The sequence below is a fragment of the Buteo buteo genome, chromosome 5 (assembly GCF_964188355.1).
Source record: "Buteo buteo chromosome 5, bButBut1.hap1.1, whole genome shotgun sequence".
Lineage (NCBI taxonomy): Eukaryota > Metazoa > Chordata > Aves > Accipitriformes > Accipitridae > Buteo > Buteo buteo.
The window spans coordinates 44,357,727-44,370,066 of record NC_134175.1 but is presented as its reverse complement, the minus strand read 5'-3'; the positions used below and the strand labels follow the sequence as shown (position 1 = coordinate 44,370,066).

The following is a 12,340-nucleotide window of genomic DNA, read 5'->3' as shown; positions in this document are numbered from 1 at the left end:
CCCGGATACGCCGCGCCGAGCCGAGCCGAGTCGAGCCGCCGTCCCCACGTGCGGCGGGGTGAGCGGAGGGAGGCGGCGGAGATGTCGGTGTCGGTGGCCGCGGGCAGCCTGCCCATGCGGCTGCTCCGCAGGAAGATCCACAAGCGCAACCTGAAGCTGCGGCAGCGCAACCTGAAGCTGCGGGCGGCCGAGGGGGCAGGTACGGCCGGGCCGGGCCGGGCCGGGGCCGGGGCCGGGCGGGCGGCCGTGCGGAGCCTCTCCCCCACCGAGCGCTTGCGCAGCCGTGTCTGACTTTGTGGGTTTTTTCCCCCCTTTCTCTCTGAAACGTGTCTCCGCGCCGTGCAGTGTCTGCGCCGGGCGAGGCGGCATCGCAGGGGCCCCCGGAGGAGGAGGCGGAGGCGGCGGCGGCCGGAGCGGCCTCGGAGGCCGCAGATGCTGCCGGCCCCCGCGGCGGGGAGGAGAAGAAGAGGAAGAAGAAGAAGAGGAAAGCGGTGGCGAATGCGGGTGGCGGTACGTTATCTCAGCAAACACAGCGCGTCTCCCAGGGCTGAGTGGGTCTCGGAGAGCCCGCCAAGCGCCTGCTGTCCTTCTCCGCCCTGTCGGAGGGGATTTGTGGGCTGGACTGGGAGAAGTACCGTGTGTTGGTCTGGGGTACCTTTTAAAGCCCTGGAGGCCTTCCGTGTTACCTGTTTCCTTATTCCAGCTGCAACAGTTGAACCCTGATATATACTAAACCCGTAGCAACTAATTTAATTGTTGCATAGGATTCTGCTTTCTAACGTTAAGTTTCGATGTTTTGCTTGTTTATTATACAAATACCTATACTGTTTTTCAAAGTAGAGATTTGACAGATAGATGGTTTCTGAGCGTCCAGTCACTACATCTTTTTAGCAATGCATCCAGCCTTTGGCAACATCTGTATATTATTAAACTAAAGTATACTGGGAAACTACCACAAAAAATTGCATCCTGCAAATATTGCTAGATTTTTGTACATATATATATATGTGCACACATGTATATTTTTATATATATTTGAAGCTTCCATCTTTTATGTGTTTGATCTTAGTGATACTTCCCATGGTTATGGAAATAAACAGGTCTTTTCTTGCAGTTTTCTGAGGATTCAGGTACTTAGAACAGAACAGACATTACATTTCACATGACCTGAGCACAAACCGCCTTGGAAACTTGATGTCTGCATTACAGATAGGAAAGAATTTTGCAACTTGTTCCTCATTTCCACAAAAAATTTCATATAGTATGCATTAAGCTTCGCTGCTGTACAGTGCAAAGCGGACTGTGTGTAAGGAACTTCTGAATTTTTTGCTCTCTGCTTCAGAAAGTTCCACAGAAACCTTGCCACCCCTTCTGCCTCCCGCTCCCACCCCATGAAAAAAGCATGATGTTTGTACGTGGATTACAGACTAAAGAAAATCAGTCTGTGGAACAACTTCTAATGAGGAACATGCCCTTCATATCTCTAACTGACTTGTCTTCTGTAAAATGACGCTCTAGATGTACAAGCTAAAAAAGCAAAAAGTGAAGAAGATGAATCTGTGGGGGTAGAAGATGAAGATGAGCAGGATTCTGGAGAGAAAGAAGCGGAAGAGGAGGAGGGGGAGGAGGATGAAGTGCCCAGTTTACCACTAGGTGTAACAGGTATCTCGTGTTCTCTTTTTTGTACGTGTGCAGAAAGCCAAGGTCTAACGCTTTCTTTCAGAGCAAGTTGCATTTTTCAAATTAGCTTTATAAGCCAGGTGTTTGAATATAGGTGACATGACACTGGCAAGTGTACAGCTGTTACTCAGTTACTGTTCTTTGGAGTTTTTATTAGGTACATGCTCCTGTTACTCTTAAAATTACTAGTGAAAAACTGTTTTAAAACATATGCACACATATGCTTAACTATAGAGGAAAAAGTCAATGAAGAGCAAGATGGAGGTATACAACTAGTAAATCTGGCCGGAGAAGCAGTGCATTCGTGTTCATTTTTAACAGCTCTGTGTAGTATTCGTAGGAACACATTCATACACAGTATTTTGTCAATGTCTTGGCATTTTGTGGTAGAAAGGAATAAGAAAAAGTCCTTTGATTATTTTTTTTTTTTATCTAGGTCAATTTTAGCTGGGTAATCTCAGAGGATAGATGGCATTGAATAGTTTGAACATGAAACTAAATAAGTTTGAATATTTTTTGTTTTACCCTCTCATTTCAGGTGCTTTTGAAGACAATTCTTTTACTTCCCTGGCTGGTGTTGTCAGTGAGAATACATTGAAAGGAATAAATGACATGGGTTTTACGCACATGACCGAAATTCAGCATAAAAGTATTAAGCCGCTTCTGGAAGGCAGGTAAGAAATCAGTCTTTTTAATCACTGTATTGACCTCAAATGTTGTGTAAATTTTGCTAGCAAGCTAAATACATGAAATGTGATTTTTTGCAGCTAAACTTTTTTTTTAAAATGTGTTCTCATATGTTTTACGTGTTTTGTTTATAGACATTAATACAAGTTAACAAAGTATGTCTGTGTTGCCTGTGAACAAGTATTAGGGTAAGCTCATGGAAGCTGCTTTGCATTCAGCTTTGAAAGCAGGGGAGTCTGTTTTCCCTAGTCTTCTTGTCAGTGTGTCTCAAAGACACTGTCTCAGATCTGTCACTAGAGACATAGTGACACAATGCTGTGGACCACCAAGCTCTTAATACTAACTCTACTGGTTTCCTTTAAGCCATGTTATGTTTTTATGTTGTCAGCATTGTACAAAATAGGATTGTTCTTTTTTCTGTACGATCAACTAAATACTTCTTTTTCTAACCACTGCATACAGGGATATTTTAGCAGCCGCAAAAACAGGCAGTGGCAAAACACTTGCGTTTCTTATTCCTGCAGTAGAGCTCATCTACAAGCTAAAATTCATGCCTAGAAATGGTAAGGCTCTTCGTTTCACAGTTTAATTTTACTGTGGCGCAGCCATTGAGGGATGTGGCGAGGAGAGGGATTGGATGAGTTTTAACTTAGTCTTGTCTGATTGGTGTGTTTTTTAGGAACGGGTGTTATTATTCTTTCTCCTACTCGAGAGCTTGCTATGCAAACCTACGGAGTTCTTAAAGAACTTATGAATCATCATGTTCACACCTATGGTCTGATAATGGGGGGTAGTAACAGATCAGCAGAAGCACAGAAACTTGGAAATGGAATCAACATCATTGTAGCAACACCAGGAAGACTGCTTGATCATATGCAGGTAGATAAAATATTGATGCCTAATCTGTGTTACTGAAACATAATGAAACTCCTGTCCCTGTCTGACTCTGAATTTGTTAATCTTCTAGAACACTCCAGGTTTCATGTATAAGAACTTGCAGTGTTTGGTAATTGATGAGGCGGATCGTATCTTGGAGGTTGGATTTGAAGAAGAAATGAAACAGATCATAAAACTTCTACCAAGTAAGGAAAGAAAAAAAATCTGTCTTTCCTGGAAATCACTTGACTAACATTATGTCTTCTTTATGACTCAATTATTATAAGAGAAGTCATTAATTTTTATAGTTCTGTAAATGCACTTCAGAGTGATTGTCTTACTCTGTTCTTTTTTCCTGATAGCTAGTATATATTACTTTAACATCATTTATATGAAGGACAGAGTTTTCATATGCACTTTAGGGCTATAATTCTGTTCATGTAAGATCCTTTTAGTTTAACGTCTACGTTCTCTCATTCATCTTCCTCTGCCCATTTATTTCCTGCAATTCATTATTTCCTAATAAGGCTTAAATATAAGGAAAAAGGTCTTCTGACTTGCAGTTTGAATTTTCTTCATGCCTCAGAGAACAGTATCTTAAGGAAGTTTAAGTGTTTACCTTAAAATTTTCTTTCCCTCACTTTCCACTTAGCTATTCTTCGTAATTGATGTGTTAAACACATTCTCAGAGTTAGCAAGGCTCTCCCTTTAACTTTCAAAATGTAGAAAACCTCCCCCATGGAAATAGTATATAAAAAAATCAGTGATAAATATTTTGAGGTTCCACATCTTAAATATTGAAATTCAGATCTGCGTGTTTAAAATGCAGATACATAAATCTAATAAATAACATCCTGTGAAGAATATTAGTGAACAGTGCTAAAAATGGAAAGAGAAGGAAGACTAGGAAAATTACATGTTTTTCATGAAGTGGAAAATGATAGATAAAAGAAATTTTTACTTTGCATGAGTTCAATTTGTTTTTGTCCCATTAGGAAAGAAATTATATTTTAAAACAGACACTTCAAAATAGACAAAAAATAAAATTTAAAAATGGTGGCACCAGTTCTTCAGCAAGAACAACTGCTACTGTTCTTGCAGTTGTGAAATGGAACAGCCTAAGTATGCATTTTCCACGTACTCGTGTAACAAGAAAATGTTACAGGATGAGGATATATTTTTGAGCTGAGAGGTGATAGGCAGGCAAGAGATTTCCTACACCTGCTCTAAGACCATGGAAGTCACTGAGGCTCAGTACGAACATACTGCCACGTGATTAAATAACATGCACATTTGTGTATCTTCTAGACTGACTATGCAAGACAAACATTTACAATGCTCTTTGGTTTTTGTAAGTTTTTTCTTGCACAATCTCTAGCACAATTTTTTTTTAAAAAACATTTTACTATTCATGCAAATGAAATCAATTTATAGTTAGAATTACAAGGTTGGTCTCCATTTAAATAATTGTTTTGTGTCTAAATTGGAGTGCAAATGATTATTAACATTTCCCAGAGAGAAAGAATATAGTGTTTTGATAGGATTTTGGGGGTGGGGGCAGCCTAAGTAATCATCCTGTACAATCCATAATACAATTGCACCTCTTTTTGTTTGTCAGCAGCAGTATGTTTGAATTAGAATTTCATTTTAAAAAAATAGAAGACTTGCTCAGGGAAGTTTGCAGCTAGAGATTTTATGGACTTGCTATTTGAATTCTTCTTTAAAAAATGAGGCTGTCTTTCCAAATATTTTTTCAGAGCGCAGACAGACGATGCTTTTTTCTGCTACACAAACCAGAAAGGTTGAAGATCTGGCAAAGATATCTCTGAAGAAAGAGCCACTATATGTTGGGGTTGATGATAACAAGGAGACAGCAACAGTAGATGGTCTTGAACAGGTAAAACACAAATGTTATTAAAAGGGGTATGATTTGTGAACATATCAAAGCCTATGTGTTTTTAACTGGGTTGTACAAACACTGTCTTAAATGGTGTTTACCATCCTAATGGGCAAAAGCTATCAGTTGCCTAAAGTGCTTTATTCAGTCTGCTAACTATAGGAAGTTATACACATCTAGTCAATGTTTGCACGACAGATGATATAAAACCTCATGAAATAGTACTATAGTTACTTACACTTGTCTATTCCTGTCTATGTTACATACGTAAGCTCCAGTTGTCTAACTATTTTCCACATTACTGACTAGACATATATGTACTTCAGATGTATTTCATTGTTGCTGCTTCATATAATAGCTAACTGGAGTTGCACAGCAGTTTCTGTGTTTGTGCAGTTGACATGATTAGTGTTGTTATAAAATTACTAGTAGCTGTGTATTACCTTAAAAGAGTAAACCAGTAGCAAGAATTCCATAAAATAAAATTCTTGAAATAATAAAAAAATGCTAAGAACCCTATGCAGTTTTTTCATGCCTAATGTCAGTAATTCACAGTAACTGAAATGAATTTTTATTGTATAAACTAATCACTTTTCACTGAACTTAAATTAGATTGAAGAATTAATTAACAATTACTTCTTCATATTTCAAGTTAGTATAGTAAGTTTCTCGCCAAGTTAGAATCATAGAATCATTTAGGTTGGAAAAGACCTTCTAGATCATCGAGTCCAACCATCAACCATGCCCACTAAACCATGTCCTGAAGTACCCCATCTACTCACTTTTTGAATACCTCCAGGGATGGTGACTCAACCACTTCCTTGGGCAGCCTATTCCAATGTCTGACAACCCTCTCTGTAAAAAATTTTTTCCTAATATCTAACCTAAATCTCCCTTGCCTCAACTTGAGGCCATTTCCTCTTGTCCTATTACCAGCCACCTGACAGAAGAGACCAGCACCCACCTCACTACAACCCCCCTTCAGGTAGCTGTAGAGAGCGATAAGGTCTCCCCTCAGCCTCCTCTTCTCCAGACTAAACAGCCCCAGCTCCCTCAGCCACTCCCCATAAGAGTTGTGCTCCAGGCCCCTCACCAACTTGGTTGTCCTCCTCTGGACAGGCTCCAGCACCTCAATGTCTTTCCTGTAGTGAGGGGCCCAAAACTGAACACAGGACTCGAGGTGCGGCCTCACCAGTGCCCAGTACAGGGGAAGCTCATCATCTTTAGGAGTTTCATATACCAAGGTGAGGGATAGACACTAAATCAAATGGTTTGGCCCAATATACCTGGAAAAATTAACTATTTGGCATATTTGTTTCACAACATAATGCTTCCCTGATTTAATTGTATTGCTGAAACAAAAGTTTGTTCCATACTACTTTGTTTAACAATATTTAAAAATTTTCCAGGGGTATGTAGTGTGTCCATCAGAAAAAAGATTCCTTTTGCTCTTCACATTCCTCAAGAAGAACCGGAAAAAGAAACTAATGGTATTTTTTTCTTCATGTATGTCAGTGAAGTACCATTATGAATTACTCAACTATATTGATCTGCCTGTTTTGGCTATTCACGTAAGTATTTTATTCATTAATTTATTTTTAATTACTCTGATAGTACCTCTAAGTTGTTACTGACCTTACATTTGCCTTGTTTATTTCAGTCCAGTTTCTAATAAACAGACACCCTGCTCACAAAACTGGTGATGATCTTGATTAGTCTGTAGAAGAAAGAGATAAAGCAAAGACTATGTAATAACAACACTTCAATATTGTTAATCTTGCTATTTTCCAAGCCAGGGCTGAACTCTGATACTAATTAATGCTCTGTGTGTAGAAAGCTTTTTGTTTTCTTCCAAGGGGGTTGCCTTTCACAAGCATTAAAACTCAATTTGTGGAGCAAAGCTATTGTCAGAGGAATCCAAACACTGATCCCTGACACGTTGGGTGCTTTTTTTAAGGCCAGGGTGATGTTTGGTTGTACTATGCCAATTCTTGCCATTTGGATGAGTATTTTAAATTTTTTATCAAAACCATAAAATGCATAGTTTAGGAGAAAGAATTGACTGAAAGTTTATGAAACAGTTGTAACTGACCACAAATGTCTTTTATTTTATTTTTTATTATTATTTTGTTCTTTTAGGTATTTTCTTGCTATACTTCAATAGAACTGTTACAAGTATGGTTTTTGTTTGCTTGGGTTTTTTAACCTGTAATCTATCTAACATGTTGCTAGACTTGCAAATGTCCTTTTTCTGAACTTCAGGCATTTATGCAGTCCCCCTGAAAAGAATACTCGCGCAACCAAATTTTTAATGCTTTGGAAGATACAGTATAACCTGTGAGAGATACCACTTCATGTAGTCCATGATATGGAAAGATGCCCCAAACTAGTTTATATTTTCTACAGTGATATAATACGTGAACTGGGAAATAGATTTAAGCTTACAAGTTGGCAGATTTGTTGCTGTTGTTGTTAGTTGGTATTTGATCCATAATGTGTTTGTTTCCTTTTAGGGCAAGCAGAAACAAACCAAACGTACTACAACATTTTTCCAGTTCTGTAATGCAGAATCTGGAATACTGTTGTGCACTGATGTAGCTGCCAGAGGATTGGATATTCCTGAAGTTGACTGGATTGTCCAGTATGACCCTCCAGATGATCCAAAAGTAAGTTAAAGAAATAGAGAAACTTCACAGCAACAAACTAAATCCTAGCAAACAAGCTTGCACAGAAAAGCTGAAGCTGCTGCTTGACAGAGGTCAAGATTCAGCCATGTTCATATCTAGCAGCTGATTGCTTCCACTTCCTTTCACCAGCTCCTAGGAAATACTGCACCTAGCTGAGACCTTCATTAGCTTTTTAAGAGTTGCTTTTTAAAACATTATTCTTTGTGCTGTTAAATTAATTTAAAATCTTATCAACTGAACAACAGAACACTTTTCAGGAGGAGTATGAGTTTATATGTGCACCCCTGAATCCCTAACAGGTTTTCCAGTGGAAATTTTATTTTTACTTAAATGTCAGTATTCTTATTTGAATAAACGTCCAGTGTAAACAAGTAAAACTCAAAAAACTCAGAAGTTTTGACAAATATACACAGCAAATATACCAAAAGCAAAGTTTAATTTTCAGTTACAGTAGACTACATTTTTTTTTCTTCAGTAAAAGGTAAAATACTTTTAGCCAGGTGTTCTGTCTCAGCCTAATTACGCTTTGCATCGTCCGCACTTGGTTTCCCTCATCCGTGTGTCAGTACTAAGAAAAAGTCTTAAAAAATAATGGATGATGCATTACACCATATTAATGTTAAATTGGGGGAAGGGGGGGTGAAGCTGCTTGATTATTACATATTTGAAAGACTAATTGGACTTGCTGTTTCTTATTCTTTCCAAAAGGAATATATTCATCGTGTTGGTAGAACTGCCAGAGGCATAAATGGTAGAGGACACGCTCTGCTCATTTTACGACCAGAAGAACTGGGCTTTCTTCGTTACCTAAAACAAGCCAGGGTAAACTTATGTCTGGATTTATTTTTTATTATTATTATTTTTACTGTGCAATAGGTTTTTAAAGGCAAAACCTGTAATGATTAATCAAACATTTTAATTTTTAAAGCAAAAAGCATTCTGTTGCTTAGAAGATACTTAACTGAACACCTGACTTTAAAGTCAGCAGCATGAAAGTCAATATTGAGTGTATTTATAGTTGCTTTGCAACTGTGCAACTTGTGTTACTAAAAAATAAATACATTTCCTGTGAACTTTCTGTGGAAGGATACTGGGAGTTTGACCATCCAGAGGAAATTAAAACCCAGATGCTGCTTCTGCAGTTTTTATTTTTTCTTTTCAAAGATTCAATTGCATTTTGTTCAATTCCAAAAATAGTGTAGCCACCTTCTAAATAGAATCATTTTACTATGATAGAACTGCATGTAGTTTCTTGGTTGCTCTCTTGATGGGCTTGTTTACAGAGTTTTGCCACTTGTAACAAAAGTGGTATAGCTTCTAAAGCAAAAGCTAAAGTGGTGAAAGTGTCATACTGGCATCTTAATTACTGTAGCTTAAAGGAAATGATGATACTGACATATTGATGTAAAGGCACTTTACAGATACAGCTGTGATATTAAAAAAGGAATCTTCTGTTATCTAGTGGGTCGTCTTCTATTTGTCTTAGTTCTTAAACACATTTGTTATTTACACAGTATAAATAATTTTGATATTTTCTTTCTTTTCTTTTTCCTTTTTTTTTTTTTTTTTAAGGTACCACTAAGTGAATTTGAATTTTCCTGGTCAAAAATTTCAGACATCCAGTCTCAGGTATGAAATGACTTCATACTACAGCTACTCTGAATATCTATATAGTAATTTATATGGAGACTGTTAGTTTATAACAACTGCATTTTAAAAATGTGTGTGCTTGTTTGGAAAAGTTCCGGTAGGTGAGTACTGTGCAGTAAATCCTCCTGCCATGTTGTCCTTTGAAGACAGTAAAATGATAAAAAGTTTAGAAATTAAAGATGAATTTTAATATCTAGTACTAAATTGTCATCATGATACAGTATGAATTTGCTTGTAAGAATTGTTTTTTCGCATTACATTGCAAAACCACAGTGATGTAACCCTGCTTTCAGTTTTTGAACAGAAGGTTCTTGTCTGGCATAGCAAATGGAGTTTTGGTAGCTGTAAAATGTCTCAGTCTACAATAGTGCATCTGTATTTTTGTCTTAGAATTAATACTGCTTATTTTACAATGCATTTGCACCACAATAGATAAGACTGTATAGAATTACATGGAATGGTACAGTTTAGATGTCTGCCTTAAAAGTATACTGTTGTTGTCCATTAATTCTCAATACACATAGTTTCATGGTGTGACTGCAGTTGTATACTCCTTCTTGATTGGGACAACCCAATTTAATATTTCTGTAAATTTTCATATTGCTGTGGCTTTGTACTGTAATTCAGCTTCAGGCTTTTTTGTCCCTCTATTTGTTTATAAAAGCACTCTAATATATGTATGTGCACTCTACTGTCACAGGGCAATTTTGCTGAGTGAATAGTGAATGTCACTACAACTCACACAGTAAATAATCTACTTGAATATAATTTATACAGTTCTTACAGCTATAATTGGATATGTGTCTTGTTTTGTCATTCGTTTGTTGGGTTTTTTTCCTCCAACAGCTGGAAAAACTGATTGAGAAGAACTACTTCCTTCACAAGTCAGCCCAGGAAGCATACAAAGCCTACATTAGAGCTTATGATTCCCATTCTCTGAAGCAGATCTATAATGTCAATAACTTGGATCTTCCCAAAGTCAGCCTTTCATTTGGTTTTAAAATTCCTCCCTTTGTTGACCTCAGTATCCTTTTACTGCAGTATTTCAAAGCTGAATTTCTGTGTTATAAATGTTAAATGCAACTTACTGAAGTTCCTATGCTACTTCAAATTCTGATTATTATTATTTTTTGCTATTAATCACATAAATGCATCATGCTCCAGCAATAGGTTATCAAAGAAAATGTTAAATAGCAAATACTAAAACTGCAAAAATTGCCTACAAACATCTATAGTTTAATGTATGTACATGCTGTACGTGCTTCAGTTGCTGTGGGGTAGCAGATGCTGGAATGCATACGTGTTCTAGAGTGCTGTTCTCCATGCAAAATTATTTTCATTGAAAGGTAAGTGCGTAAGTTTAATAATCATGGAATATTGAAATAGAGGTGGAAGAGTGTGAAATAGAAGGCTCTGTCTAGATTACTGTCAAACTTGCCAGTGGATGGAATTTGAAGCAGTAGTACTTTGGCCAACTTGGACAACTGGAGGAAGAAGAGCATTATTTAGAACCATAGGCACAAAGTTCTAGTTTTGTCTGTAGTTATGCAGCTGAGCTTTTTGTATAATGCTGCTATTTCTTCTCACATTAATAACCCTTACAATACCTAAAAAGCAACATTTCAAAGTATTCCTTTTTAAGTTCTTTAACCAATAAAATTCCAGATGTGAACAGCAACCATGGCAGAAGACTACAGAAAAGAGGTGGAGGTGGGGGATTTGGTTACCAGAAATCGAAGAACGTCCACAAAGCTAAAATCTTCAAACACATTAGCAAGAAATCGGACAGTCGGCAGTTTTCTCGTTAATCATACATTCATTAAAATGGCTTGTGGCACTGGAATAGACTACCGTGATCAAAACTATCTGGCAGTTACTTCTAATTTAAGCTGCTCTGTTCATGTTTTTAGGCGTCTTTATGGTTTTGTTTGTGGGAACATCTTTTATCTTTCAGTTCAGGAAGACTCTTTGGAAGGGAGACTAAAGATAGAAAGGGAGAATATGGCCAGCTAATTTTGCCATACTTGTTGTAAGGAAGAAGATAGTTGAATACAATTATCTTAAGTCAATACTACAGAGTTTTTCATTAAAGAAAGAAAAAATACTTTAGGTTTTATAGAAGAATTTGCTTTACATGTACCCTTTTTTCTATGCACACCTCTGAAAATTGTTGGAATATACAACGCAAGAACAGATTATAGTGTGAGATTAAAAAAAGCTTTGCTGACCTGAATCATTGCAAGGATTTTTAGTGCTACAGAACTCTGCTTGTCCATCAAATATGCTGAAGAATATAGGAAGATTCCTTTAGAACAGAACATACCTATGAATAATTAAGGTTGTATGAGCTTGTGATTAGTTTTAGTCATGGTATCTGTATAACAAGTACAGTGTCCAAGATTTAAAAAAAAAAAAAATCTTTTATAGCACATCTAGGATATGCTTAATACTGTTTCTTTTAATGTTGTGATAAAATGGCAACATTCTAGTGAAATGTTTGGTGTTCCTTCCTGTTCTTTTTAAATCTGAATTTATCCATCTGGTAATTTCTAGTGTATGCTCTTATGAATATGCAAAGACAATTAAGAAAAGCAGATTACATAAATTGAAGCACTTGGCCCAGATAATATTTTTTTTAAATGCTCCATAACCTTGATGCAGTGAGAATTTTTGCAGTTGTATCTTAGTTGCTTTTTAGTCTCAGTTTATCAGATCAGAGATGGGCAAACTCAAAGATACTGTCACAGGATTGAGGGGGTGGAGAGACTCAATAAAAGAAAAAGAGAAATGGGTTATAACTATACTGGAAGGATATTTTGAGGGAGAAATATAAAAGACTGAAATGAAAGAGGGCAGAATACAC

The 12,340-nt window shown here is 37.2% G+C and overlaps 1 protein-coding gene across 1 annotated transcript; it reads left to right on the top strand.

The window, feature by feature from the left end:
- DDX18 (DEAD-box helicase 18) lies at positions 1-11,971 on the top strand. Its single transcript, XM_075028878.1, has 14 exons — positions 1-199; positions 346-510; positions 1,519-1,662; positions 2,219-2,354; positions 2,830-2,930; positions 3,047-3,246; positions 3,335-3,449; positions 5,001-5,140; positions 6,550-6,711; positions 7,654-7,806; positions 8,536-8,649; positions 9,400-9,456; positions 10,324-10,501; positions 11,143-11,971. Exons 1-14 carry the CDS (start codon positions 82-84, stop codon positions 11,283-11,285), a joined length of 1,926 nt encoding a protein of 641 aa, XP_074884979.1. The 5' UTR covers positions 1-81; the 3' UTR covers positions 11,286-11,971.
- Positions 11,972-12,340: the final 369 nt, after the last annotated feature.

Coding starts and splice junctions, on each gene's coding strand:
- DDX18 (XM_075028878.1), top strand. CDS start 82: ATGTCGGTGTCGGTGGCCGCGGGCAGCCTGCCCATGCGGCTGCTCCGC. Junction 200..345: donor GCGGGCGGCCGAGGGGGCAG/GTACGGCCGGGC, acceptor CGCGCCGTGCAG/TGTCTGCGCCGGGCGAGGCG. Junction 10,502..11,142: donor TCCTCCCTTTGTTGACCTCA/GTATCCTTTTAC, acceptor ATAAAATTCCAG/ATGTGAACAGCAACCATGGC.